This window comes from Copadichromis virginalis, linkage group LG19 (genome assembly GCF_057382275.1).
Source record: "Copadichromis virginalis isolate Kocher_CV1m ecotype Utaka linkage group LG19, C_Virginalis_male_GT1.1, whole genome shotgun sequence".
In the NCBI taxonomy this organism is placed as follows: Eukaryota; Metazoa; Chordata; class Actinopteri; order Cichliformes; family Cichlidae; genus Copadichromis; species Copadichromis virginalis.
This window is the reverse complement of record NC_140636.1, coordinates 33,972,774-33,997,352: the sequence shown is the minus strand read 5'-3', so window position 1 is coordinate 33,997,352 and position 24,579 is coordinate 33,972,774. Positions and strand designations below refer to the sequence as shown.

The following is a 24,579-nucleotide window of genomic DNA, read 5'->3' as shown; positions in this document are numbered from 1 at the left end:
TTGTATGATAGTTGGAGTTTCTCTTATTATTGTGCGGTCTATAGCTTACAATATAAAGTGCCTTGAAGCTACTGTTCTTGTGACATTTGATTATATAAATAAAATTCAACTGAACACTGATGAGGGTTCCTTCAGCTGTGATTTGGACAAATTCTTTGAATTCTCTCAAAGAGATCAGCAGATGCACATCCCGTGTATCTGGAAAGTAATTGTGGAACCCACACATTAATAACATCTATCACTTCCCTCTTTGTTTTTACAGACAGCAGATTTCACTGGAACTGATTGTTGATTACCTCAGCAGTAGGCGTCACAATCTGTGACAGATTGTTGCTTAAATGCACTGACATATGACTGATTTAGACTGAACAGTGAGAATGGAGGAGACAAATGGTGGTTTTCAGACACTTGTCTATGAAGACGATTTGCACAAGGAAGAGTATCCTCCTTACCATCAGTCTAACAGGATACAAGGTATAATAATTCAAATTTTTATTCATTGCACTCCCATAGTCAGGTTTCTGATTCTTTTGATTGAAGTAGGTTTTACAGAGTTAAGATATAATGACAGGACATGATGATCTGAGACGTGTAAGGTTTACATGCTCTAACAGGATTTTTCTAATCATAAATAAAGAGTACAGAGCAGATGTTAAATAAACTACTAGTAAACAGTAATATTAAATCCTAAAATGATCACATTTTACTCTTTTAAAGCTTCAACCAAGTTATATGTGTGTTACCTGCCTTTAAGCTGAAAATTCATAATGTTCTGCCTGTTTAGTGTCCATGTTCACTATGAGTCCTGGGAGACGCCACAGACTGGCTGCAGCGTGCCTGGCGCTTCTTGCTGCTGTTCTTCTGATACTGGATGTTGGCCTGGGGATCCACTGTAAGTCATTATGAGTTATAGTGCACAGAAATGTTTTCATTATTAAATAATTTCTTTTTTGCAATTTAGCAAATGGTTATCAAACTTTGCCAATAGTCCAAAAAAAGAAAAAACTTCAGAAAAACTGAAAAAAGTCCTGATAATTTTTCTGCCAGAACACCTTCTGTTTTTTGTTTGTTTGTTTGTTTGTTTGTTTTAGTACACAACAAAATTGGTTTTTATTCTTTTCTTTTTATTCTCGTCAATTCCAAAACTGTACTAAAATATGCCGGCATCCATCTCCTCATAAAATGACTAAACAATAATTTACAATCTTTAAAATTTGAGCATTTTTATTTTCCTTGAAATGAGTTTGTCCTCATATAAAGACATGGAAGTGACTTCAAAGTGTTGTCTTTAAACAGGATACCTGGCAAACATTAACAAAAAATGTAAGAATATTTAACAATATCCAGAATACATTTAAGCTGGAATCACTGCCTCGTGGTTCTTTGCATCAGCCAAATTGTTAAGCTGTGGTTTCTATTCTTGTCTGTTGAATCATTGCATTTACTTCATCAATGAAGCCGAGACTACTTTATCCTAGATTAACACTGTAGGATCTCTACCTTACAATATGAAGTGACTTGAGATGAGAGTTGTTGACAGCTAAGCGGTGCTACATGAATAAAACTGAACAGATCAGTGATCCTGTGATTTAGGTTTATTAGAATAAAAAAGATCGATGACTGCAGCCCTCTCAGCACAAGGCTGACAGGACTTTCCCCCCCATATAATAAATAAATAAAACACAAAATAAAACATTAAAACAAAAAAGACAGATTACTATACTAAACTTCCAGATAGACTGCATCTACTGGATTTGTTTTGTCTACGCTTACCTTTCAAAGACAGTGAGGAGCAAAGTACAATTAGAAGTGTTTCTTCTGATGAAAACTTTTCATCAGCAGCAAAGGCATAAGGGTCACTTAAATGGATCACTTAAACTCCAGTTCAAGGTGCACATCTTTTTCTCTGCTGCGCTAAAGATGCTCTCAGCTGTTTAACTTTAGGGATGGAGAAAAGTTTGACATTTTTCATGACCATTAAATATTAGCGAGGCCTCTGAGAATGAGGTCAAGCTCATGGACTGTAAATTTCAACAAATAAGACATTAATACGACAAACTGCTGAGTGACACAAGAGCCTAGGGGAAGGGCAAGCATGAAGTGAGATGCTGTGTGTGTGTGTGTACACATGTGCTCACACATGTTGGTACCTCTCTCCCCGTAGCAAAGTCCTGAATAAAGTCTGAATGTTCAGTCAATCAAGATCCATATGAGCTGTAAAGAAAATAACCTCAGCTTTTTCTTGGATGTTCAAAGTTTTTCAGTTCATACAGGAACATCAGCAGTCTGGGTGAATGTATCGCTGTTTACTTCCCCCGTCTCATTGAACCTGGTCAGGATGTGTTCAGAGGAAAAAAGAGGAACAGAAAGAATTTTAAAAAGTTAGGGTTTTTTTTGTTGCTCTTGTTTACTTTTAAGCCAAAAATAAAATGAATAAAGCTACAAGGTTTAATATTGAGAAACTTGAGGTGGAAAATGACTTGAGCATTGTATAATTCAAGTAACATACATTGAACATACCATCAAAAAGTAAAATAAATCATAACATTAAACTCACCTTGCTAAGTTGATCAGGCTTTTTGCTTCATCCCCTGAGACCAGCTGCACTGAAGCTTTTGTCCTCATCTTTTTCGCTCAGTGAGGTCTTTCCTTTCCTTGGCCATTCCTCTGCCAGCTGCCTTTGCACTGGAAAACCAAAGTGTGTGATCACAGGTGAAGTAAGGGATATTTTTCCAGTGCAGAGTTTAGAGTGCTCCATTTGGTGATAGCCGTTGAACAACATTTCTAAGGATGTTGAAAAAGACAAATATTTCTGTTTACTATTAGGCAAAATCATCACATAAATCACATTTTCAACAAAAGTTAGAGCGAAGGCACAGTTACAGGGAAAATGTGTCTGTCTGTGACTAAATGTACTGAGGTGAGTAATTTGCTGCCAGCCTGCTTATTGATTCATTGTACTGATGCTACAATGATTTGTACAAATCTTGGAAATCTACAATAACATTTCTAAATAAAACTGATGATGTACAATGTTGTCAAACCACCTGATTTATAATATTGTTACTTAAGAATAAGAAAAGTAACTGATAGGTTTGTAGCTTGAACCCATCCGCTGGAACGTTGAAGACAATATACACTCAACAAAAATATAAACGCAACACCTTTGTTACTGCTCCCATTCCCCATGGGATGGACGTAGAGACCTAAAATTCATTCCAGATACACAATATAACCATCCCTCCCAAACAGTGGTCACAAATCAGTCCAAATGTGTGGTAGTGGGCACATCTGCTATATTGAGATAATCCATCCCACCTCACAGGTGTGCCACATCAGGATGCTGATCTGACATCATGAGTAGTGCACAGGTGTACCTCAGACTGCCCACAACAAAAGGCCACCCTGGAATGTGCAGTTTTTTGCGCTATTGGGGGTCTGGGGACCCAGAACCGGTCAGTATCTGGTGTGACCACCATTTGCCTCATGCAGTGCAACACATCGTCGCATGGAGTCTATCAGATTGTCAATTGTGGCCTGTGGAATGTTGGTCCACTCCACTTCAATGGCTGTGCGAGGTTGTTGGATATTCGTGGGAACTGGTACACGCTGTCGTATACGCCGGTCAAGCACATCCCGAACATGCTCAATGGGTGACATGTCCGGTGAGTATGCTGGCCATGCAAGAACTGGGACATTCTCAGCTGCCATCTGCCCTGAACAATGTGAACCATGATTCATCCGTGAAGCGCACACCTCTCCAACGTGCCAGACGCCATCGAATGTGAGCATTTGCCCACACAAGTCTGTTACGGCGACGAGCTGGAGTCAGGTCAAGACCCCGATGAGGACGACGGGCATGCAGTTGAGCGTCCCTGAGACGGTTTCTGACAGTTTGTGCAGAAATTGTTTGGTTGTGCAAACCAATTGTTCCAGCAGCTGTCTGGGTGGCTGGTCTCAGACGATCTTGGAGGTGAACCTGCTGGATGTGGAGGTCCTGGGCTGGTGTGGTTACACGAGGTCTGCGGTGGTGAGGCCGGTTGGATGTGCTGCCATATTCTCTGAAACGCCTGTGGAGACGGCTTATGGTTGAGAAATGAACATTCAATGCACGGGCGACAGATCTGGTTGACATTCCTGCTGTCAGCATGCCAATTGCATGCTCCCTCATTGCTTGTGGCATCTGTGGCATTTTGCTGTGAGACAAAACTGCACATTCCAGGGTGGCCTTTTGTTGTGGGCAGTCTGAGGTACACCTGTGCACTACTCATGATGTCAGATCAGCATCCTGATGTGGCACACCTGTGAGGTGGGATGGATTATCTCAATATAGCAGATGTGCCCACTACCACACATTTGGACTGATTTGTGACCACTGTTTGGGAGGGATGGTTATATTGTGTATCTGGAATGAATTTTAGGTCTCTACGCCCATCCCATGGGGAATGGGAGCAGTAACAAAGGTGTTGCGTTTATATTTTTGTTGAGTGTAATTACACTGCAAAGCAAGACACAAGTAGGCAAGCTTCTTCATGTTTCTCGTGCATGGGAGAGAACCGGACAGACGCCGTTCCTTCGCTTGACCCCAGTTGCTCTCGTCCGTTCTCCCGTACCACTGTTCTTTTATTGAGGTTACATGAATATGTATAAGTTCATTAACATATGACGTCTACATACACACAAAGAGTACCTTGCCTGTGTGTGTGTGTGTGTGTGTGTGTGTGTGTGTGTGTGGCCTGCTGATCAAAGGGTCAAACATCCTTGGTCAGGAAGAGGGTAGCCTCACCCTAGATGGTTCATCCTAGATAACACGGTGAGGAAGTCCTGCAGTTCATCTAAACAAAGAGCACTTAGACTAGAACAGACGCAACTACGTTAATCCTACCATAAAACAATAAGACACGGTATGACCTCTCATGCTCCCAAAGTGCTGTCTAATACACACAAAGTTTGCAGACTATCAAGGATCAAAACCTCTACCAATCTACAACTAATTACAAAACTCTAAGCATATATAAGTAAATATTTCTAAGCATAAATGACAATCAACAATACAAATCTAACAGTAACCGTATTCAACACTTGCAGATAACAAACTCACAGACACTCACCTCACGCTCGATGATACCGAACGCATCAGCAAAGAGCTCATCAACCTCCAGGATACTTACAAGACTGCAGTGGAAACCATGAAGGATGCCAGGAAACAGCTGGACAGTGAGATGAGCCGTCAGACACAAACCAACTGGGAGCTTGAACACCAGACAAAACGAAGCAATGACTATAAAAGTCAGATGGAAAAAATCACAAAGGAAATTGAAGCCATGAGAACACGCTTATCAATGCTTAGTAAGACCGGTTTCATTGTTTCTGTATATGATACAATTGTAAAAGCATAATGATTTGTTTCATAATTTTCTATAATGGTGGTATTTTCTTTTGGAAACAGGCGATGGCTGCAAACACTGTCCTGCAGGATGGATTTTAATGAACTCTGTATGTTACTACTTCCCCTTGAAGTCAAATGAATTCAAAACATGGAAGGAATCCAGAGATTTCTGTCAGCTGCAGGGAGGAGATCTTATAATCATAGACAGCCAAGATGAAGAGGTTTGTTAGTATTTCTGTGGAGCGGTGTTCATGCAGATTTCTGAAAATTTATCTTTGGTTTTGTTTCTTTTTTCGTTAGAACTCAACAGTCAATTATTTGATAAATCATCAAGCTGCCCCGACACAAACTCGTGACCTGGTCTGGGAGTCTGACGTTCCTCGCCGTGTGATACCTTGGATGCCTCACAGAGACCCTGAGTTTCTGGATTGGATAAGCAGAAGAATAAATCATCAAGATACGCCTCATCCCCCAATGGGCTTCTGGATCGGACTGAGAGACGTCCATGAGGAAGGGACTTGGAAATGGTGGGATGGAACATTACTTGCTGAAGGGTAAGAGTTCAGTGTCATTTAAAATGACTGCTTTCATTTCAAACATGAAGAAATATAAACATAAACAACAAAAGTGTACTGTACATTGAGTTGTCTCCAACAACACTACACAGCTTATTTTACCTGCTAGCATGAGTTAGGAGGCATTATAAACTTATTTAATCCAATCCCTTTGATGCAATTAAAATTATCAGCTCAATATCATCTATATGTACAGCAATGACATATATGCACATATATGCATACATACAAATACACATCTCTATATACACATACATATGTAATGCAATATGCAATGCACAATGCAAAACAACAATCTACATTACTACAGCCAAAAGGGTGTACCCGGCCTTTTCCGCCTACGGTGGCTGGGATAGGCTCCAGTCCCCCTGCTACGCTAAATTGATTAAATAGAATACAACAGATGAACATATACATTCGTACTTCTACTTTTTTATGTTTTCATTTTGTTTTAATTATACACTTAGTCCATTCTCCACATACAGATATACAAAAACTTCTTCTTGGTCTTTGAATACTGTGCATCTTTTCATTTAATGTAGCATGTAATGTAAGATTTGCTGGAAATTTCACATTAAGAATGAAAAGTACGTAAAGTAAAGTTTATATAGTTCTTTTTGAAGACATAAAAGCAACAAAGAACTGTACAAAAGTTAAAACACAATTAATATCAAGGTAATCATTTTTTGAAATAACAAAAGAATGTCAAGAGGAGGCCTGATTAAACGTATACACACGGTGAAACTTGTGTAAATCAGCGGTCAGTTGTGTTTGTCCTCCTGAAGGATAAATTACACGAATAAGATAAAAGGTGAATAACAATTAATGTGAATCGCGTGAAAGGAAATCCTGTCTCAGCAGTGTAACTTGTCGTTTGCTTCAGGTACTGGAATGATGGAGAGCCAAATGATATCAACAATGAGGACTGTGCAGCGCTGTATCCCAAAGCAAACTTCTACAAGAGCTGGAACGACGTTAAATGTGATGCCCAAATGAAATGGATTTGTGAAAAAGCACCAAAACCACTGAGCTAAAATATCTGCAATAATGCATCACAATCTTACATGAACACAAGTTGCTATCAGACAAATCTCTGTAAGCATTTAATAAACCTTTTAGCATATTAGCAAATCTTACAGCTAACATGAAAAAGCATTATTCAGCACATTTATATAAAGTAAACTGCTGTTTAAAACTGTTATGCCCATATGTGTACCCTGTATTTATCTACAGCAATGCTACAGTAAATTGTTCATCTAAAATATATACAGACTTACAGTGTTTTACATTATTAACACAATATTATACCAGTATGTCTGTTTACACCTCATCTGCTGATGAACACATTAAGAAACACTTGTGCCTGGTAACAATTAAAACTGCAGCTTTAATAACCTGTTTCTGTTAGCAGCCTGTGTACAAAAGGAAAGATGATAAATAGAGAGTCAAAGTCATTATTTATACTTTAGTCAGTATTTTTAACTGTAGAAAATATTTTTGGAAGGCTAATAACATATTTCTGGAATATTTGAATTATATAAGACTTCAACTTAACTGGGTTACTGGATAATTTAGAAACGAGATCAAGCATGTTGGTGAGCATCTGAAGGGATAATAAGTGAATTTTGTGGCTGCTTCCTGTTATTCATTTTAGGCCTGACAGAGTAGCTGCTGTCCATCACGTGTACAGCGCATGATATTATCAGTTTACTTCTTTAAAAGAGTTAGAATATGTTCCTCTAAAAATCATAACTTTTGAAAAACAGTTTCTAAGACAAATGTAAATGTCAGAAACAATCTAAATAAAGAGAGAGCACATCTGCAGAGGGAAAACAGTGTCTGAGAATATTTAATGAATCGTATATTTCACATTCAAAAACTAATTTCTGAGTGTGCTAAGGCAGCATAATTGTGACAAAGGTGAGGGATGTATGAAATATTCTCTTTACCAAAATAGTTCAAACTCATGTTTATTTAAACTTCTTCAGTTCCATGAATGAAGTCTGCATTTCAGTCATTAACTGTCATCACAGGGATGCTTTTTACCAAATTTTCAGCACCAGTAGTGGCTCGTTTGAACATTCTTTCTAGTTATGGTGCTAAGCTTTCCATCTCTAGGTAGGTCCACGACAAGTTTAGCACAAGACACAGTGAGACATGAATGGGCAAATGAATGGTGGTAATGAGGAGACCACCCACATGTACCAATCAATAATGTGCACAAATCATTATGAAATTCTGCTTCAGCTTACAAAAGTTATGTGCACTTTTGTGGCATTTACATCTCTTTGGTTGAGATAAAAAAGCCAGAAGATGGTTACGACTGAACAAATGAGTCACAGGATAAAAAGCACAACAAAAGAGGAGTTTGATGTGGCTAATGTGATCGTACTGCAGTTCAGATTTTCAGAATCTTAAATGAGCTGGTTGGAAATGTTAAGTCTAATTATTGAATGTTGTCATTGTGTTTCTTAAATCTGTAAGGTGTTAGTTCAGTCTATAGGATCAAGACATTCCTTTGTCTCTGACCACCTCTCCAGCTACTCTGTGCTGGGGGAGGATTATTGTAGACACATCCCTTGTGAAGATTCTGTTTCTTGTGTGGTAAGCTTCCTGCCCTTTTGTGGCTTCACTGTGTTGTGCATGGTGAACCAATACAGGAATTGAACCATATATTGGGTGTGGGGGAGATTACCATTTTATGACTAAGGATGTTGTTAGAAACAGTTGGAAGTCACGCACACAGAAACACATATTCTCACATGACACACACACACACGTTCTTGCACATGCATACCGATGTTTATACATACACACACATAGTGCCTTGTCTTAGAACCATTTGGGGGTTCACGGTGGGAGGTGCTTTTGCTGGGATGTGTATTGTGTGAACTGTTTTCCCAATAAAAGGCAGCAAGCGGAGGCCGTCGTTGGGGTCAGTCTACGGTAGGATTCAGAGTGCTTTCTGAGACACCGGCTGGGTCTCCCTTGCTTAGCAAGTAAAAGATGTTCGTCTTGTTTTTGTTGTTAACGAGAATAAGTTTCTAAACCAGCGGGGCTTGTGGAAACACAGACCCAACAGGAAACATCTTGTATACAACTGTAAACCTTTGAAATTAAAATAATATTTTTCTATTCATAGCTCCTGTAGTCTTCAGTGATGAGTCAATGTTACTTTACAGTTTCTTACTAGACAATTTAAATTCTTTATGGGGATGATCATGCTCGACACAAACATCCACTTGAAATAATTTCATTCAGCTATGAAAAAACTAATGTGTGGACTGAAACTTCTCAAGCTGTCTCTCACATGTCATTTAACTCGGTCTTTAATTTGGAGATGGTACAAAAGAGCTCACTCCCAATACTGCTGCAAGTTGTTTTTTTGGGACACCACCTTGGACTTGCCCTATGACACTGTCCCTATCCAGATCAGTCAGCCATGGCGTGCTAGGTGAAGACCCAACTGACCGCAGTAGCCCCAGTAAAGATGCCCCTGAGACAATCCAGCACACAAACAGCAGGGTGCTAGCAGGAAGGGCATACATGGAAAGCCATATCAAGGTGGCCGGCGTAGTAATCTGAAACATCTGTGCCCAGTACGTCCTGGAAGTCCCAAGGTCAAAATTTTAGACGCCCCCTATGGTGGTCGAGAATGACAAAGCTAAGATCCTGTGGGACTTCCAGATACAGATGGACCGAATGGCGATAGCTAACAACCAGACATAGTAGTGGTAAACAAGCATGGCCATAGTGATACACGTAGTGATACCAAAAGACAGCAACATCAGGAAGAAGGAACACAAGAAGCTTGAGGAGTACCAAGGGCTCAGAGAAGAGCTTGAGTGGATGTGGAGGGTGAAGGTAACAGTGGTCCCAGTGGTAATCGGAGCACTAGATGCAGTGGTTCCCCAGCTCGGCGAGTGGCTCTAGCAGAACTAACAATATTATAATGGAAATCCCACAGAGGACTGAACAAGGACTCAAACTGAAAGTGTTTTTCCTGTCATCTCCAACAACTGCAAAATATTTTGAGGTTATAAAATGGTGTGTTCTAAATCATTTTATTACTTATAAGCCTTGATGATGATAGTTTTAAAGTAAGATTTAAGATAATTATCATATATTGGCATGTAAAAAGTGTAAATCAACACTTTATGAATGGTATTCTGCTGGTAGTCGTTGGAGTTCTTGGGATTAACTGTTACTACGACAGTCTACGTGACAAAAATACAACTTCAGTTTCCCTTTTCTGTAGAATTTCACAGTCCGATCACCAAAAAAATGAACGCTGAGCAACTATATTAGGGGACAAGGGGATTTTACATGTTGGAAATGTATTTTGAGGGTATTCGTGGAAACATACAAATGTGGTGATTTTTGATCAGCATTGGTGTTTGTTCCAAAGTTTAGTTTGATATTAGATATTTTACATTAAAGACACACACACAGATGTGATGTGATCGAAAATGAAGAGGAGGCCAAGAAGGTACTAGAGCATGTGATTCTCAAACTTTTCACAATGAGTACCACCTCATAGAATATATGGCTCTTGAAGCACCACCCTTGTGACCGGCATTAAAGTACAGTAGTATAGGCCTATTTAGCACCACATACAGTTTACACGAGACAATTTTATTTATTATATGAATGTTATTTATTTTAACTGTCATAAACAGGATGGAACAAGTGATAATAATAACAACTGTACTGCAATAAAACATCCGGTCTTATGTGATGACATATGAACAAACTACTCTGCGTTTATCAGGGCTGTTGTGTTTTCAACATGCTTTGATGCTTCTATCTTGTTCTATTTCATCTGAACAAGCCCCCCAAAAAGGGGTGCTAACCATAGCTGTGTAGCTAGCCACCTTGTAGCACATTATTATATACTAGCTAGCCCAAATTCAGTAGCCCTACAAACACCACTGCTGTTGAGTTTTCTCTCTTCATTTATGTCAGAAGTGCTAACAGAGCTGTACGTTTTAATTTTTGCTGCGGCGATTAAGCTGCTGGATTTTTGGCTTCACGACCCTCCTTCGTGGTTTGTGCATGTCAAAGCCCAGTTTGTTCTTCGTGGTGTTTCAGCCGACGTGTCGTCGTGTCGAAATACCATCATGTGGTGGCCTCGCTGGATCCGCTGTCCACCCGCTGTGTGATGACCCTCCTCCCAAATCCCCCCTCCCAAGGGAAATACACCGTTCTCAAGGCACTGCTGCTGTGGCGCTACTCCCTCTCCAATGCAGAGTGGGCCGAGAAACTCCTCTTTCTCAGGCCTGGGTGATGGTATCGCTCTCGAGCTCATGGAGAGCATGCTGTGATTGCTAGGATCGGATGACAGCGGATTTGTCTTCACTCACCTCTTCCTCTGACAGTTGCTGCTGGCCGCGAAGGATTACCGCTAACTCGCAGAAGAAGCAGATCGCATTCACCTGGCTACCAGAAGCTTTGGCATCCAGGCAATAGTTCACGACTCACTGACGGCATCTTCTTCATCCCCACCGATACTCCCGAGGACCACCAACTCATCGATGGTGCCTGAGATTTTGGTACGGTGGGAAAAAGCTGTGTTTTTTCCATCAGCGTTTTGGCACCTTTGCATACCTCCGCAATGGTATATTATTTAATCTTAAATTTTGGGGGGGAGATTTCCCGCATACCACTACAGGGAGCCCAAGTACCACCAGTGGTATGCATACCACAGTTTGAGAACCACTGCATGTGAACAAAAACCATAAACAATGAAAAGTGGATATTGATCATCAATGATGGAATATTACAATTTTTGCAGCATTCACTGACAAAGTCAGCATACTAGTTGCATGATCACTGCAGCCTCCAGCATTCGTGGCATTACGCTTATGGTTGGTTAGGTGTTAGGATTATGGGTTTAAGGTCAGCATCTTACCTTATGTGAAATCATCACTTTTAATATAAGACTTTACAGGACAGCTTGAATTTTTACAAATATTTTAATTAGCCAAAACTCAGACAGTTTTTCATATAAATGTCCCAAATTACAGAAAAGATTCATTTTCATGCTAAGACCAGGTAGTGATCATTCCAGGCCTTTATCGATCTTGGTTTTTCAGATATTCATGTTAAAAATAATTGCCTCATCCGGTTATCAGTCATTCCATTCACGTTCAGACTTTGCCTCTGTCCACTCAAGTAAAACAGGGTGGAAAGAGGCAATGTTCAAAACTATTTCTTATATAAAACTGAAATCTGCAACAATCATTATATATATTCAGACTTTGGACCATAATAATTTTATGCAAATCAGAGATGGTCAACAAGAGAATGTTCAAAAACGTTGCTGATTGGAGATAGAATGACCCTAATAACTTTTATTTTATTTGTTTGATTAGGATATTGGGGACTGTGCAGCGTTGTATCGCAAAGCAAACTTCTACAAGACCTGGAATGTTGTTCTGTGTGTTACCCAAATTAAATGCGAAATAGCAACAAAACCACTGAGCTAAAATATCTGCAATAATGCATCACAATCTTACATGAACACAAGTTGCTATCAGAAGAAATTCTCTGTAAGCATTTAAGAATTTTTTTTAGCATATTAGTAAATCTTCCAGCTAACATGAAAAAGCATTATTCAGCACATTTATATAAACTGCTGTTTAAAACAAGTTTTGCCCATGTGTGCACGCTGTATTTATCTACAGCAATGCTACAGTAAATTGTTAATTTACATTGCATACAGACTTACAGTGTTTTACATTATTAACACAATATTATACCAGTATGTCTGTTTACACCTCATCTGCTGATGAACACATTAAGAAACACTTGTGCCTGGTAACAATTGAAACTGCAGCTTTAATAACCTGTTTCTTTTAGCAGCCTGTGTACAAAAGGAAAGATGATAAATAGAGAGTCAAAGTCATTATTTATACTTTAGTCAGTATTTTTAACTGTAGAAAATATTTTTGGAAGGCTAATAACATATTTCTGGAATATTTATTTAAATTATATAAGACTTCAACTTAACTGGGTTACTGGATAATTTAGAAACGAGATCAAGCATGTTGGTGAGCATCTGAAGGGATAATAAGTGAATTTTGTGGCTGCTTCCTGTTATTCATTTTAGGCCTGACAGAGTAGCTGCTGTCCATCACGTGTACAGCGCATGATATTATCAGTTTACTTCTTTAAAAGAGTTAGAATATGTTCCTCTAAAAATCATAACTTTTGAAAAACAGTTTCTAAGACAAATGTAAATGTCAGAAACAATCTAAATAAAGAGAGAGCACATCTGCAGAGGGAACTACCTTGGACATATTTAATTAAATATGTCCGTATTTTGTGGTTTAAAACCTATTCTGCCAACCGATTTGAGATCTACTCAATCTGAAGCAGTCTGATAACTCAGGTAAACATGATACTAAGATGCAAACTCAACAATTACAGACAAAAAGTTTTCTACGCAAAAATAAACACAGTAAAACAATTAAGAGTAATAAAAAAGTGATCATTTCACAAGAGGTAGTCTGATACAAGATGCTGACCTTAAATTCATAAGCCTGGAGGCTGCAGTGATCATGCAATCAGTAAGCTGACTGTGTGAATGAATGCTGCAAGAATTGTAATATTCCATCACTGATGGTCTTTAGCTGCTCAATATCCACCTTTCATTGTTCATGGTTTTTGTTCACATGCTCTAGTAACTTCTTGTCCTCCTCTTCAGCTTCGATCACATCACATCTGTGTGTTTGTGTCTTTAATGTAAAATATCCAACATCAAACTAAACTTTGGAACAAACTGCAGTTCTGATCAAAACTCACCACATTAGCATGTTTCCATGAAAGGCTCAAAATAAATTTCCAACATGTAAAATCCCCTTGTCCCCTTATATAGTTGCTCAGCGTTCATTTTCTTGGTGGTCGGACATTGTGAAATTCTACAGAAAAGGGAAACTGAAGTTGTATTTTTGTCACGTAGACTGTCATGGACACAGTTATCCCAAGAACTCCAACGACTACCAGCAGAATACCATTCATCAAATAAATGGAAAGCGTTGATTTACACTTTTTACACGCTAAAATATGATAATTATCATAAATCTTACTTTAAAACTATCATCAGGCTTATAAGTAACAAATTTAAAGAACTTAAATTTTCTAGTAAGAAACTATAAAATAACATTAACTCATTACTGAAGACTACAGGAGCTATGAGTTTGAACTATTAAATTATTAACATCTATTTTGGTGAAGAGAATATTTCATACATCCCTCACCTTTGTCACAATTATGCTGCCCTAACACACTCAGAAATTATTTTTTGAATGTGAAATATACGATTCACTAAATATTCTCAGACACTGTTTTAGTCATTGCATTCACTTTCAAACATTGTCTCTGGCCACCCATTGTTGCCTCGGGGTTAAAATTGGTGGATAGAGGCAGTGTTCAAAAAATGAATCCTAAAAATATTTCATATATGAAACTAAAGTTTCACAGGAGTCAATATATGACTTCAAATGCTCACTCCAAATAATGCTACAACTTGTTTTTTTGGGACACCACCTTGAAGTTGCCCTATGACATTGTCCCAACCCAGATCAGTCAGCCATGGCGTGCTATGTGAAGTCCTCAACTGACCACTGTAGCAGGGTCTATGCTCACAGGTACTGCTGATCAGGCACCAATCAATGTGCCTGATCAGCAGGTCTTCTGCGCTCTTCTGGACAGAGATCTCGGATGTCATTCCTGGGATCTGCTGGAGCCACTCGCCTAGCTTGGGAGTCACTACACCGTGTGCTCCAATTACCACTGAGACCACTGTTACCTTCACTCTCCACATTTTCTCAAGCTCTTCTCTTATATGAATACTTTTTACGTATTGTCTGTTACATTCTACCTCTGGTTATAGCTTTCGACAATTACATTAATCAACAGTTACAGCCAATTACTGCAGAACTGTAGTTTTATCAGTTAAACAGGTAAAAACGATGTATGGATGTTTTATTAAATGCATAATTAGCAAAAAAAAAAAAAATTTTTAATTCCAGCGAGCCACAATTTTGCAACTCATAAAAACAAAGTACTAAACAACATGTCATAATGTAACTGGGATTATAGGGGTGATAATTGTGGATTAATAGTTAATTTATAAATTAGATGTTAATTAATTGCATGTATAAGTGGATTTTGTTGTTATCATATAAAGCTGCACTGTCTGTTTCCTGCTTTATAGCTAAGGTAGAGTAATTTATTGTAAGATGTGCTGTCAATTTACTTCTTCAAAAAAAAGAGGATATGTGTTTCTTCGAAAAAATTGCATCATAGTATCTGTTAGTAGTTTCTTAGACAAGTTTTCAGAAGTCAGATCTAGAAAAACAAAATAAAACAAAAAAAACATAAGAGCACATTTGCAGAAGGAATGAAAATTTGAATTTGTGTAATAGCTTGTATTTTTATTATTCTACTAAAACAGTGCGATTTGAAAAATATAGTGAAATCTACAGTCTACAGTATACAGTATGTCTACAGTAATCTACAATCTATACAGTATGTGGTCAAAGGAGCTTGCAAAGAAAAGCGTCTGGACTTCTTTAAGTTGCTTGAAGACGTTTCATCCGAGAAGCTTCTTCAGTTCTAAGGTCAAATGGTGGAGAGTCCCAGATATAAACCTAGTGGGAGTGACCCCCCACAGAGGGACAAAAGGACCCCCTGATGATCCTCTAATCGCCTGAGCCAAGGTGGGAAACTCCACCATTTGACCTTAGAACTGAAGAAGCTTCTCGGATGAGAGGTGAAACGTCTTCAAGCAACTTAAAGAAGTCCAGACGCTTTTCTTTGCAAGCTCCTTTGACTACGATGACCTGGATGACTGAGAACCTTCACAGACATATACAGTATGTGGTTAACTACATCTGTACAATAGTCATGACAAAAAACTGGCACTGGTTTAAACTTTTAGAAGCATCAGGATAACTGATTTATGAGAAAATGTCATTTCAAGCAAGTCCCTAGACCAGGGTTCACCAACCTTCAACATCAACAGGGACATTTTAGCCCCTCCGACCGTATTCTGGGACAAAAACAGCCACATGCGCACTCGTGCTTATGTGTCTGTAGTGCAGCCGGGGGGGGGGGGGGTGAATAGTCCGTTTATACCTAATACAAGAATAATAAGATTTCTTAATAAGATGAAGAGCTTTTTACTTTCAAGAACTGTTTTATAGATGCTATGAAGAGGAGGGAAAAAAATTGGAAATTGGAAAATTCATCAAATAGAAAATAGTCCACTTTCAAATAAATAAAACGCAGCAGTGGCCGAATAGTTTTAAAGTAAAAAGAATAATCGTGATAACTATTTGTCTGTAATTATCACTTCAGTTCATTTTAATGTGCTGTCATCTTCTGTTTTTCATCAAGCCGCAGGCAGCAATCAACCGTCCAGCCCTGGGCGTAAAAAAAATACAAAAGCTGATGGTGGAAAATATACATAGATAGTTATTGAAAAACACCAGAATATTCTGTAACAATCCAGCTCACAAAACCTTAAATACATGTGGACGAATCACCGGATACACACAGCTTGCGTTGCATGCCCACGTGATGTTTCGATGCACATTTAAGGCTGCCAGCTTCGCACCGATCCACAAAAGTCCTAGTATGAAACAAGTATGTGCAAATCTTTGCTTGTGGGTCATATCGTAATGGCAGATTTAGTGCAGAGAACTCTGGGAAATGTGCTCTGAGTTTGGCTCGTAGGTGGTAACTAGCTGTCTGGTCTGGGTCAACTTATCGCAAAGTGGATAGATGGAGAGAGGCATCGGAGGGTTGCACCAGCAGAACTTTATTCCTGGATGCGCTAAACACAGTTTGCAGATTATTGCTAACATTTCGCTCACAACTGGGCCGGTTAGACTCTTTTGGCTGCAGTAGCTCCAACTATAAACATACTTTTCTCACTCTTTAAACTTCGTGCTGCAGATGTAACTCGCACTCACTTGTGCACAGAGAGGCCGTCTCTGTTTTCCCCACAACATTCAACCTGTGGCACGGAATACATTACCATCAGACTGTTTTCTTAAAGCAGGCTATCCCTGTAACATGCAAATTTTTCTTACTTTTATTTTTTCCGCCCAAAACTTGAGGGAGCCACAGCTGAGGACGAAAGAGCCACATGTGGCTGCCGACCTCCATCCTAAATCAAATTACTGGTTTTCACAGAAACACGAACAGATGTCAATGGCCCAGAATTCAAGGCAGAACTGATACACCCACAGCAAGCATTACGTATTCAAAGTCAGTTTTTTGAGGCTATAAAAGAGAAGTCAGACAGATCAGTAGGCATTACAACCAACACTGCAGTCATGGATAATCCACAGAGAAGGCCAAACGAGAACAATGACACACCGTCCAATGGTATATTTAGGCAAGGTATGAGTTTCTTCCACAATGACTCGTTTAGCCATCACTTTTTCTCCTCTTTTCTTTCCATTTCATCTTTTTTTTCCAGGTAGTTTCCTGAAGTCAGTGTTGCCTATTTTAGTGGAAGAACATTAGTTGAAATCATTCTTAAATATTTGCTAAACCTGTGTGCTTTTGTAGGATGCTTGCATATGAAGTTGTATTTGTATGAGGTCAGATAAACCTAAATATAGCTACAGTAAATAAGATGTGTTTTCTAATGTAGCTGGTTTGTGGCTTGACCGCAAACTCATTGCAGCTGTGAGGAAATACAGTTCACTTGTTCAAGCATGCCTACAAAGCAGAAGAAGCTAAGAAGGAAAATGTAAGTCAATTGTGTTTTCTGCCAAACATTGAAACATTACAATATTTTTATGTTTATTTACTAAAGGTGGATCAACAAAGTACCCACCGATTATACCGTTCCTTGGATTGCTGAACGCTGTGCTGTTGATAACGGCTGTTGTTATTGGAGTTAACTGTGAGTGTGAAAATTCACATTAAGTTTCGTTTCCCACTTTTTTTAATTTGGAAACTTACTGATAAACTGCTGATAACACACTTTCACTATAAGATTTTAGAGTAATCATGTTAACACAAGCAGTAACACATCTTTTAAATAGAAAATGTTCTAGTTTGTTGATTAAAAAACTATTTTAGTTCCTTCTAAACAAAACTGTGTCAAGATTATTTTCCAGTACTTTGAAATGTGATTCAACTATTGATATTTTGACACAAACATTTTCAGGTGCCAAAGTCAAAGAGGGCTCCTTGCACATTTCCAACCCAGCTGTAACACAGCTCTTCAATGAGCTCGACTATCTCCGAAGCAACCACAGCGATGTGATCGAAGCTGAAGAGGAGGCCAAGAAGGCGTTAGAGAGCGCGATCAACAACCACAAAGAAGTAAAGGTGAAAATTGAGCAGCTGAAGACCGTCAATGATGGTTATCAGAAACAGATGCAAGCACTGCAAGTGGAGAAGGCAAACCTGAAGTCCAATGTATCAGCTTTAGGTGAGAAACTTTTATCCTTATTTATGTTTTCCTGAAATGTGTTAACTGGAAAAGACGATAACTCTTTGTTTCTCTCAGAGGGATCTTGTGGCGGATGCCTCCCTGGTTGGGCTCTTTTCAACTCGTCCTGCTATTTCTTCTCCTACACCGAGTCCTCTACTGTCAAAAAGAACTGGCATGAGAGCAGAGAGGACTGTGTTAGTCGTGGCTCTGACCTGGTTGTGATCGATAACCAGGAAGAGCAGGTGGGTTTAAAACAAACAAGGATGACTGTAAAAAATAGGTGAGATAGACAGAAAGTCTACATGCCTAAGAGACCACAGAGAGTGATTAACATGGATTTAAATTCTGCTAATCGTAGAGCTGATTATAAAGTTCATATCGAGTACGTTTATCTTCATTTAGATGTTATTACCCAAGAACCAGCTGTTCTTTCTGGGTCACCTTTTAACAGAATAGACATCCAAAACTCAAACTACATGCAGTCAACAAATAAATTTAAAGAGAAATATATGTTATTAAAAAATCAAGTAAACAATTAGCAAAAAACAGCAAACAGTCATGTCAACATGCTATAATCTGCTTCCTGTTAATAAACATAAGGTACAGGTGATGGAAAAATTAAAAAATGTTATGTAGTTTAGTTTATTTATTTATATAGCACATTTAATTACAACAGTGGTGTTGACCAAAGTGCTGTACAAACATACAAATTACACAATAAAATAATGAATATCAATTAACATCAATGCCAAATAACAAATAAATAAGTAAATAACTCTCATGCAGCATTAAAAGCCAATGAGTAGAGCTGTGTTTTAAGATAGCATTTAAAAAGATTGAGGGTAGGAGCCTGTCTGATGTGGAGAGGCAAATTTAGGCAATTTAGGCACTGAAACCTCTCGAGAACAGGGTGACTGTATAGAAATTGCAGCTGAAAAAATACATTATTTTCTAAAATTATTGACAGAAAGGGAAGCTTTGAAAGAGGCCTGAAGCTTGCAAGAACAGAGGAATCGAGATTAGTTTCTTTAATCACAGGCTGCACAACACCTGAGTTAAGACTGCTATTAAAACTGACCACCTTGAGAATCTTTTTTAAGAAATGTGTTGGAACAACATCATTTGGACAAGATGATGTCTTTATGTCATTACAAAGTTTTTCCACCTGATCAAATCACACAGACTCGAACTGCTCAAAAACAGTAGAGCAGGTGAATGTAATGTAGCCACAAACTGGCACTGTACAGGTCAAGGTCGTGCCCTGAAAATGAGTTAATTTCTATATTGGTTGTTATAATTAGGTCATTTGAAAACTTTATTTTAGGTGTTAACTGATTCTTTTTTTCTTTTTTTTCTTTAGAAATATGTGAGTCACATAATCCAAAATATGAAAACCAGTAATAGTAAGTGGGAGAATGGATTCTGGATTGGACTCACTGACATGGAGAACGAGGGGAACTGGACATGGATTAATAATGTCACAGAGGTGCAACAAAGGTGAGAACAGCACCAATCATTTCTTCATACTTTTATGTTAAATAAATTAATTATATTATATATATTATCAATCAAAAGCTTTAGACCATGTCATGGTGCTGGGTTGGTGACCCAGCGTTTTGTGTTTGTTATTCTTCTTCTTATGGTTATTATCTGACGATTTGATGTTTTTTATGTATTCTAGTTGAGAGGTTTTCTTCCTGTGCTTCCTTTGCTGTGTGCCTAGTTATCTGTCAGTGTGCTCCATCTGTGCTCTGTTTCATTTCCCTGAGTCTGTGTCATGTCCCTATGTCTGTGTCTGTAGTCCAGCCTGTGGGTTCCGGTTTTACTTTTAGGGTCTGTGTCTCTTGTCTCCTCATGTTAATTAGGATCAGCTGTGCCTCCTGTTTGCCATTCCTTGTTGTTCCTCTGTGTGTGTACTTATAGTGTGAGGTTGCCTTTGCTCGTTGTCGGTCCGTCTGCGTTAGTTGCTGTTTCTCAGCATGTCTCTGCTCAACATTCTCCTTGTCATCCCTGCCTGTCTCGTCCCATGTTCCCGTGCCTTTTGTCTCCTCATGCTTCCAGGTATCCCAGTGTTTAACGTTTTGTGTTTCAGTTTGGGTTTGTATGAGGTTAGTTTTCCCAGTTTAGGTTTTGGAGCCCCCCGTTCCATTTTTCCTGTTTTTGTCACTTTGCCATCACTGTAAATAAACGATCACTCGCATCACAGCCTTTGCCTGCATTTTGGGTCCTTCCTTCACAAACACCACATGACTGCCGTAGCAGCCATTTTTTTATTGAAAATTATACAGTTTCATGTGTCATTGCACTCTGAAATGAAAGCATAGTATAAATAAGCCTATCACACAAGCTGTTAACTCTGAGAAACATGTCCTCTGATTCAGTTGTGGCTTTGAGTCTGCCAGACCTCTTCCTGTCAGAGTTTTCCTCAGTTTCTTGCCTTTTGATGGTGAAGCAAACTGTACTCACTGACACCTTGACTTTCTTTGCAGTTTCTCGTTGGGAAAGACCTACATTTTTAAATGTTATGATGATCTGTTTCTCTTCCATTGTTAATTGCCCTTTTCTCACCATTTTTGGAGCAACACACTAATTTCTCCAATACAGTACTGTTCAACTGATGCTCACGAGGTAATGATACCACAATGTGATCCAACACTGCTTTTATGCAGACAGAGGTGGTTGTAAGTAATCCAGAAAAGTTGGAACACCTGTAGGAATTAGTAGCACCAGCTTCCAAGGCTTCATCAACCTCTGTTTTGGGTTCCCTGATAAAGGCCTTTCTGTATAATTCTAAAATGTACATTGGGTAACCTTTTTTTCTTTTTTTTACCTCCGACAGTTCACCTGATGTGAACCTTTGTACCAATCCAAGCTATTCATTGGACTTGAATGACTTGAATTGCAATAAATAACTGAAAATATTGGGTGTTTTAAAACTTTTGACCGGTAGTGTGTGGTTTGAAGTTAACAATACATGATGCAATTTTCTTAGGTACTGGATGGATGGAGAACCAAACAATTTTGGAAATTTTGGAGAACATTGTGGGGTTGCAGTTCACTCCGCCTTTAATCCCTGGAAGACCCGCTATGATGGAAATTGTGACTTCATGTTGCACTGGATGTGTGAAATGTAAATAAGAAAAACTCTTCTCACTCCTGATATGATGCTAAAAAAGCATTTTTAACAAGAAATATTTTATCAGTTTTTGGGTTATTTTTCATATTCAGAGTCTACAACAGTGCAGTTAACATTCTAATTACTTTAGAGGTCTGTGTGAAAATTATTTGTTATTAAAAGAAATTCCACTAAACCTAAAGCCAGCCTGGTTAGTATCAAGAAAAAAACTATTATAATAATAATAATTAACATTATTTTGGAAATTAAAGCATATAGAGTAAATGCTATGCAATAGACAAGTTGACATTAAACTGTAACACGTATACCATATGTTTTTTATGTGGATCTACTTTTTTTGCTATGGTAATTGTTTGATATGCTTGTTCTTGTGTCTTTTAATCGTGTATTTCTGTTATTTTTCTAAATAAATAAGGACAAATGTGGAAACATAAATATGGATGGTTAGGTTCATTGGAATTTGTAGGCAGCACAGAAAACATCTGTGAACTAAATCTGATTTTGCTAAAAAACTTGGCAAGTTGCTCTGAAGTCATGGCAAAGGCAAAAAAGAGAGACTGTTATTAAATGAATTTGATACAATCAATGTACACCCTTCACAAGTTTCCAGTCCATAACTGACATAAAGAGAGAAACAACCCTTCACACTCTGCTGATCTAAACCAGAGTACCTGCAGAACAGGGACCACTGCACTGTGCTGTACCCAAAGTGGACTATGTATGATCATTGTATTTTATTATAATTATACAGCACAGAAGAAGGATCCTTGCACCATGAAAATGGCCTAGGATTTTATCAAAACTAGGCCACACAGCCATGGCAGCAAGACAGGTGCAGATAGAAATGCTAATTAAGAAAAAGTTTATTAAAGAAACATGAAGAAGAAACTCAAACTCACAATGTAACTGTCAGTGGTGCATGAAGAGTTGGTGGATGCAGTGTTAGGTGCACAAGAGCAAACCAAACAGCAACCAAACTGCAGATGTTGCTCAGGGAGGAGAGAAAACTTAGCGCACGTTTGAATTCATGGCACATGCCAACAATTCATTTTTACATGAACATAATGTACTAACCAGTGCTGAACGTGGGCTTCATTTCTTTTGGACTTACTACATCTTATCTGTAGAAAGTACATTTCGTTTATGCAAAGATATTTTGACTTCTTCCTTTAAAAAATTCTAACTAAAATTTAACTAAAAAGGAATTTATCATTCAGCTCAGCAGTAGTGCCTTATTTTAACTCAGGGAACTTTGTCAAGGTCACTAGAACTCTTGCACTATCTCACCATAAACGTCCTGTTTCCATGAAGATTCATCCCATTTTCTGTATGTCACACTTAAAATCTTTCAAGTGCAGCTGACTGTTAAATCTTAAAAAGCGCAGAGCACTGAGTTTACAGAAGAAGTTTCAAGGCACACAAATAGCCTTTAAATCTAATCATGTATGATAATTATTTTAAATGACTGATCATTGATTATGCAGCACTATAGAATTGACTAGACTTTCAGCACATTCCTTGATTTCTTATAGAAAGTCAGCATATTACGATCTTGTGTATCATCAAATTAAAGGTTACACCAGAGATTACTTTACTTTTATTTTTGATTCACTTTTGTCACTGATAAAAGTTTGAACTGGAATTCAGTGATTAAGAATTAATCAGCAGTGAGTTGTGTCGACACAGCAAAGTGTCTTGCCAGGTATGCATGTGACTGATATCAACTACTGGTTGTAATTTTAATGGTGGATTTGATTCACTCTTTTATCAAGAAGATGTGTGTGCCATCCTCCTTACCTCTTTTTAAAGCCATTGTTGAAAATTTATGGCAGTTACATAAGAACACAATTAAAATCCATCTAATAACATTCATATATTTGACGGTCTGAGGTGTAACCCGGAGCGGTCCTCAGCAGGAAAAGGGTGGAATGCCCACTCCTGGTCAGGAACAAGTCAAAGATCCTCGTCACCTCCAAAGCCCACCAGCGGAGCCTCTGCTTCACAACAGCAGCTGTTATTTTTAATTTTTAATATAATTGTTCTGTCCTGTTTCAAATTAAACATTTTATATGGAGATATTACACTCTGGCTTTTCTTCACCCTATACTTCATTCTGCTCAATAAAATGTTAATATTGTCTTAAACAGTAATGATTTTATTTTTTATACTATAAAATAAAGCTATTATCTCTATATGAATACATATTAGCATCATGAAGAGAGCTGTGCTGTGCAACCGATTGAAAGCATAAAATGTAATGCTAGGTGGTTGTTGCCAGTGTGCCCTCACTCGATGATCTTGTTCTGTATTTAATGATGCGTCTGGCACCAAACTCAGGATGTTGATCCAACCGTCAGTAAAAGTGTTTTCACTTGTTCCCAGCAGAGGGCAGTGCAAGACAGTCAGAGTTTATGTGCCTCTTTCCTCTGTTCCCTTGACTATGATGCTTTAATGCAGACCTTCCCAAAGTGTGGGGCGCAGAGCCATTGCAGGGGGGGAATGAAAAGGGGGAGGGGGGAGCCACTGTCAATATGTGACATATTGAAATCGCGTTTGAATTTGCGCTTGTTTTTTGCTTCCACTTTGCAAATGTCCACGTGCCTTCTTTTGGCGCACCGGCCGGGCACGACCGGCGGGGGAAAAGTCACTCGGGTCAGAACATGGGGTGCCACCATCATCCCACTTCTGACACCAATGTGGCGAGCTCAGACAACGAGGAGACGGAGGTGTCGTTTGGTCTTGCTTCCCGTGAGCTAGCCAGGGAGCACAGCCGTTTATTGACATCTGCAGAAGAACACTGCCGCTAGCTAACTGCTCAGCGCGCCAACCGCACAGCAACAACAACAACACACAGAGCGCCCTCTGACCCCGGAAGGACACACCGTCTCAGCGAGAAGGCGTCACCTGTCACTATGGCAACATAAACAAAACATAACTGTACAAACAGAACCCCGAACAGCCTTGACCCGCTACATAGCCCCCACCTAAGGGGTCAGTCGTCCCCGACGACCCCATT

At 38.8% G+C, this 24,579-nt stretch overlaps 2 protein-coding genes across 3 annotated transcripts; both read left to right on the top strand.

Moving 5' to 3' along the window:
* Positions 1-289: 289 nt before the first annotated feature.
* Positions 290-7,408, top strand: LOC146686619 (uncharacterized). Its single transcript, XM_085441928.1, has 6 exons — positions 290-474; positions 785-892; positions 5,089-5,349; positions 5,450-5,610; positions 5,690-5,943; positions 6,848-7,408. Exons 1-6 carry the CDS (start codon positions 378-380, stop codon positions 6,996-6,998), a joined length of 1,032 nt encoding a protein of 343 aa, XP_085298054.1. The 5' UTR covers positions 290-377; the 3' UTR covers positions 6,999-7,408.
* Positions 7,409-17,234: 9,826 nt separating this feature from the next.
* LOC146686618 (hepatic lectin-like) lies at positions 17,235-22,061 on the top strand. 2 transcript variants are annotated; one of them, XM_085442246.1, is made up of 6 exons: positions 17,235-17,364; positions 17,801-17,890; positions 18,158-18,424; positions 18,503-18,669; positions 19,788-19,924; positions 21,420-22,061. In XM_085442246.1, exons 1-6 carry the CDS (start codon positions 17,313-17,315, stop codon positions 21,559-21,561), a joined length of 855 nt encoding a protein of 284 aa, XP_085298372.1. In that variant the 5' UTR covers positions 17,235-17,312; the 3' UTR covers positions 21,562-22,061. The 2 variants fall into 2 exon arrangements, with proteins under 2 accessions (XP_085298372.1, XP_085298371.1); XM_085442245.1 differs by having other exon boundaries at positions 17,277-17,379; positions 21,420-22,059.
* Positions 22,062-24,579: the final 2,518 nt, after the last annotated feature.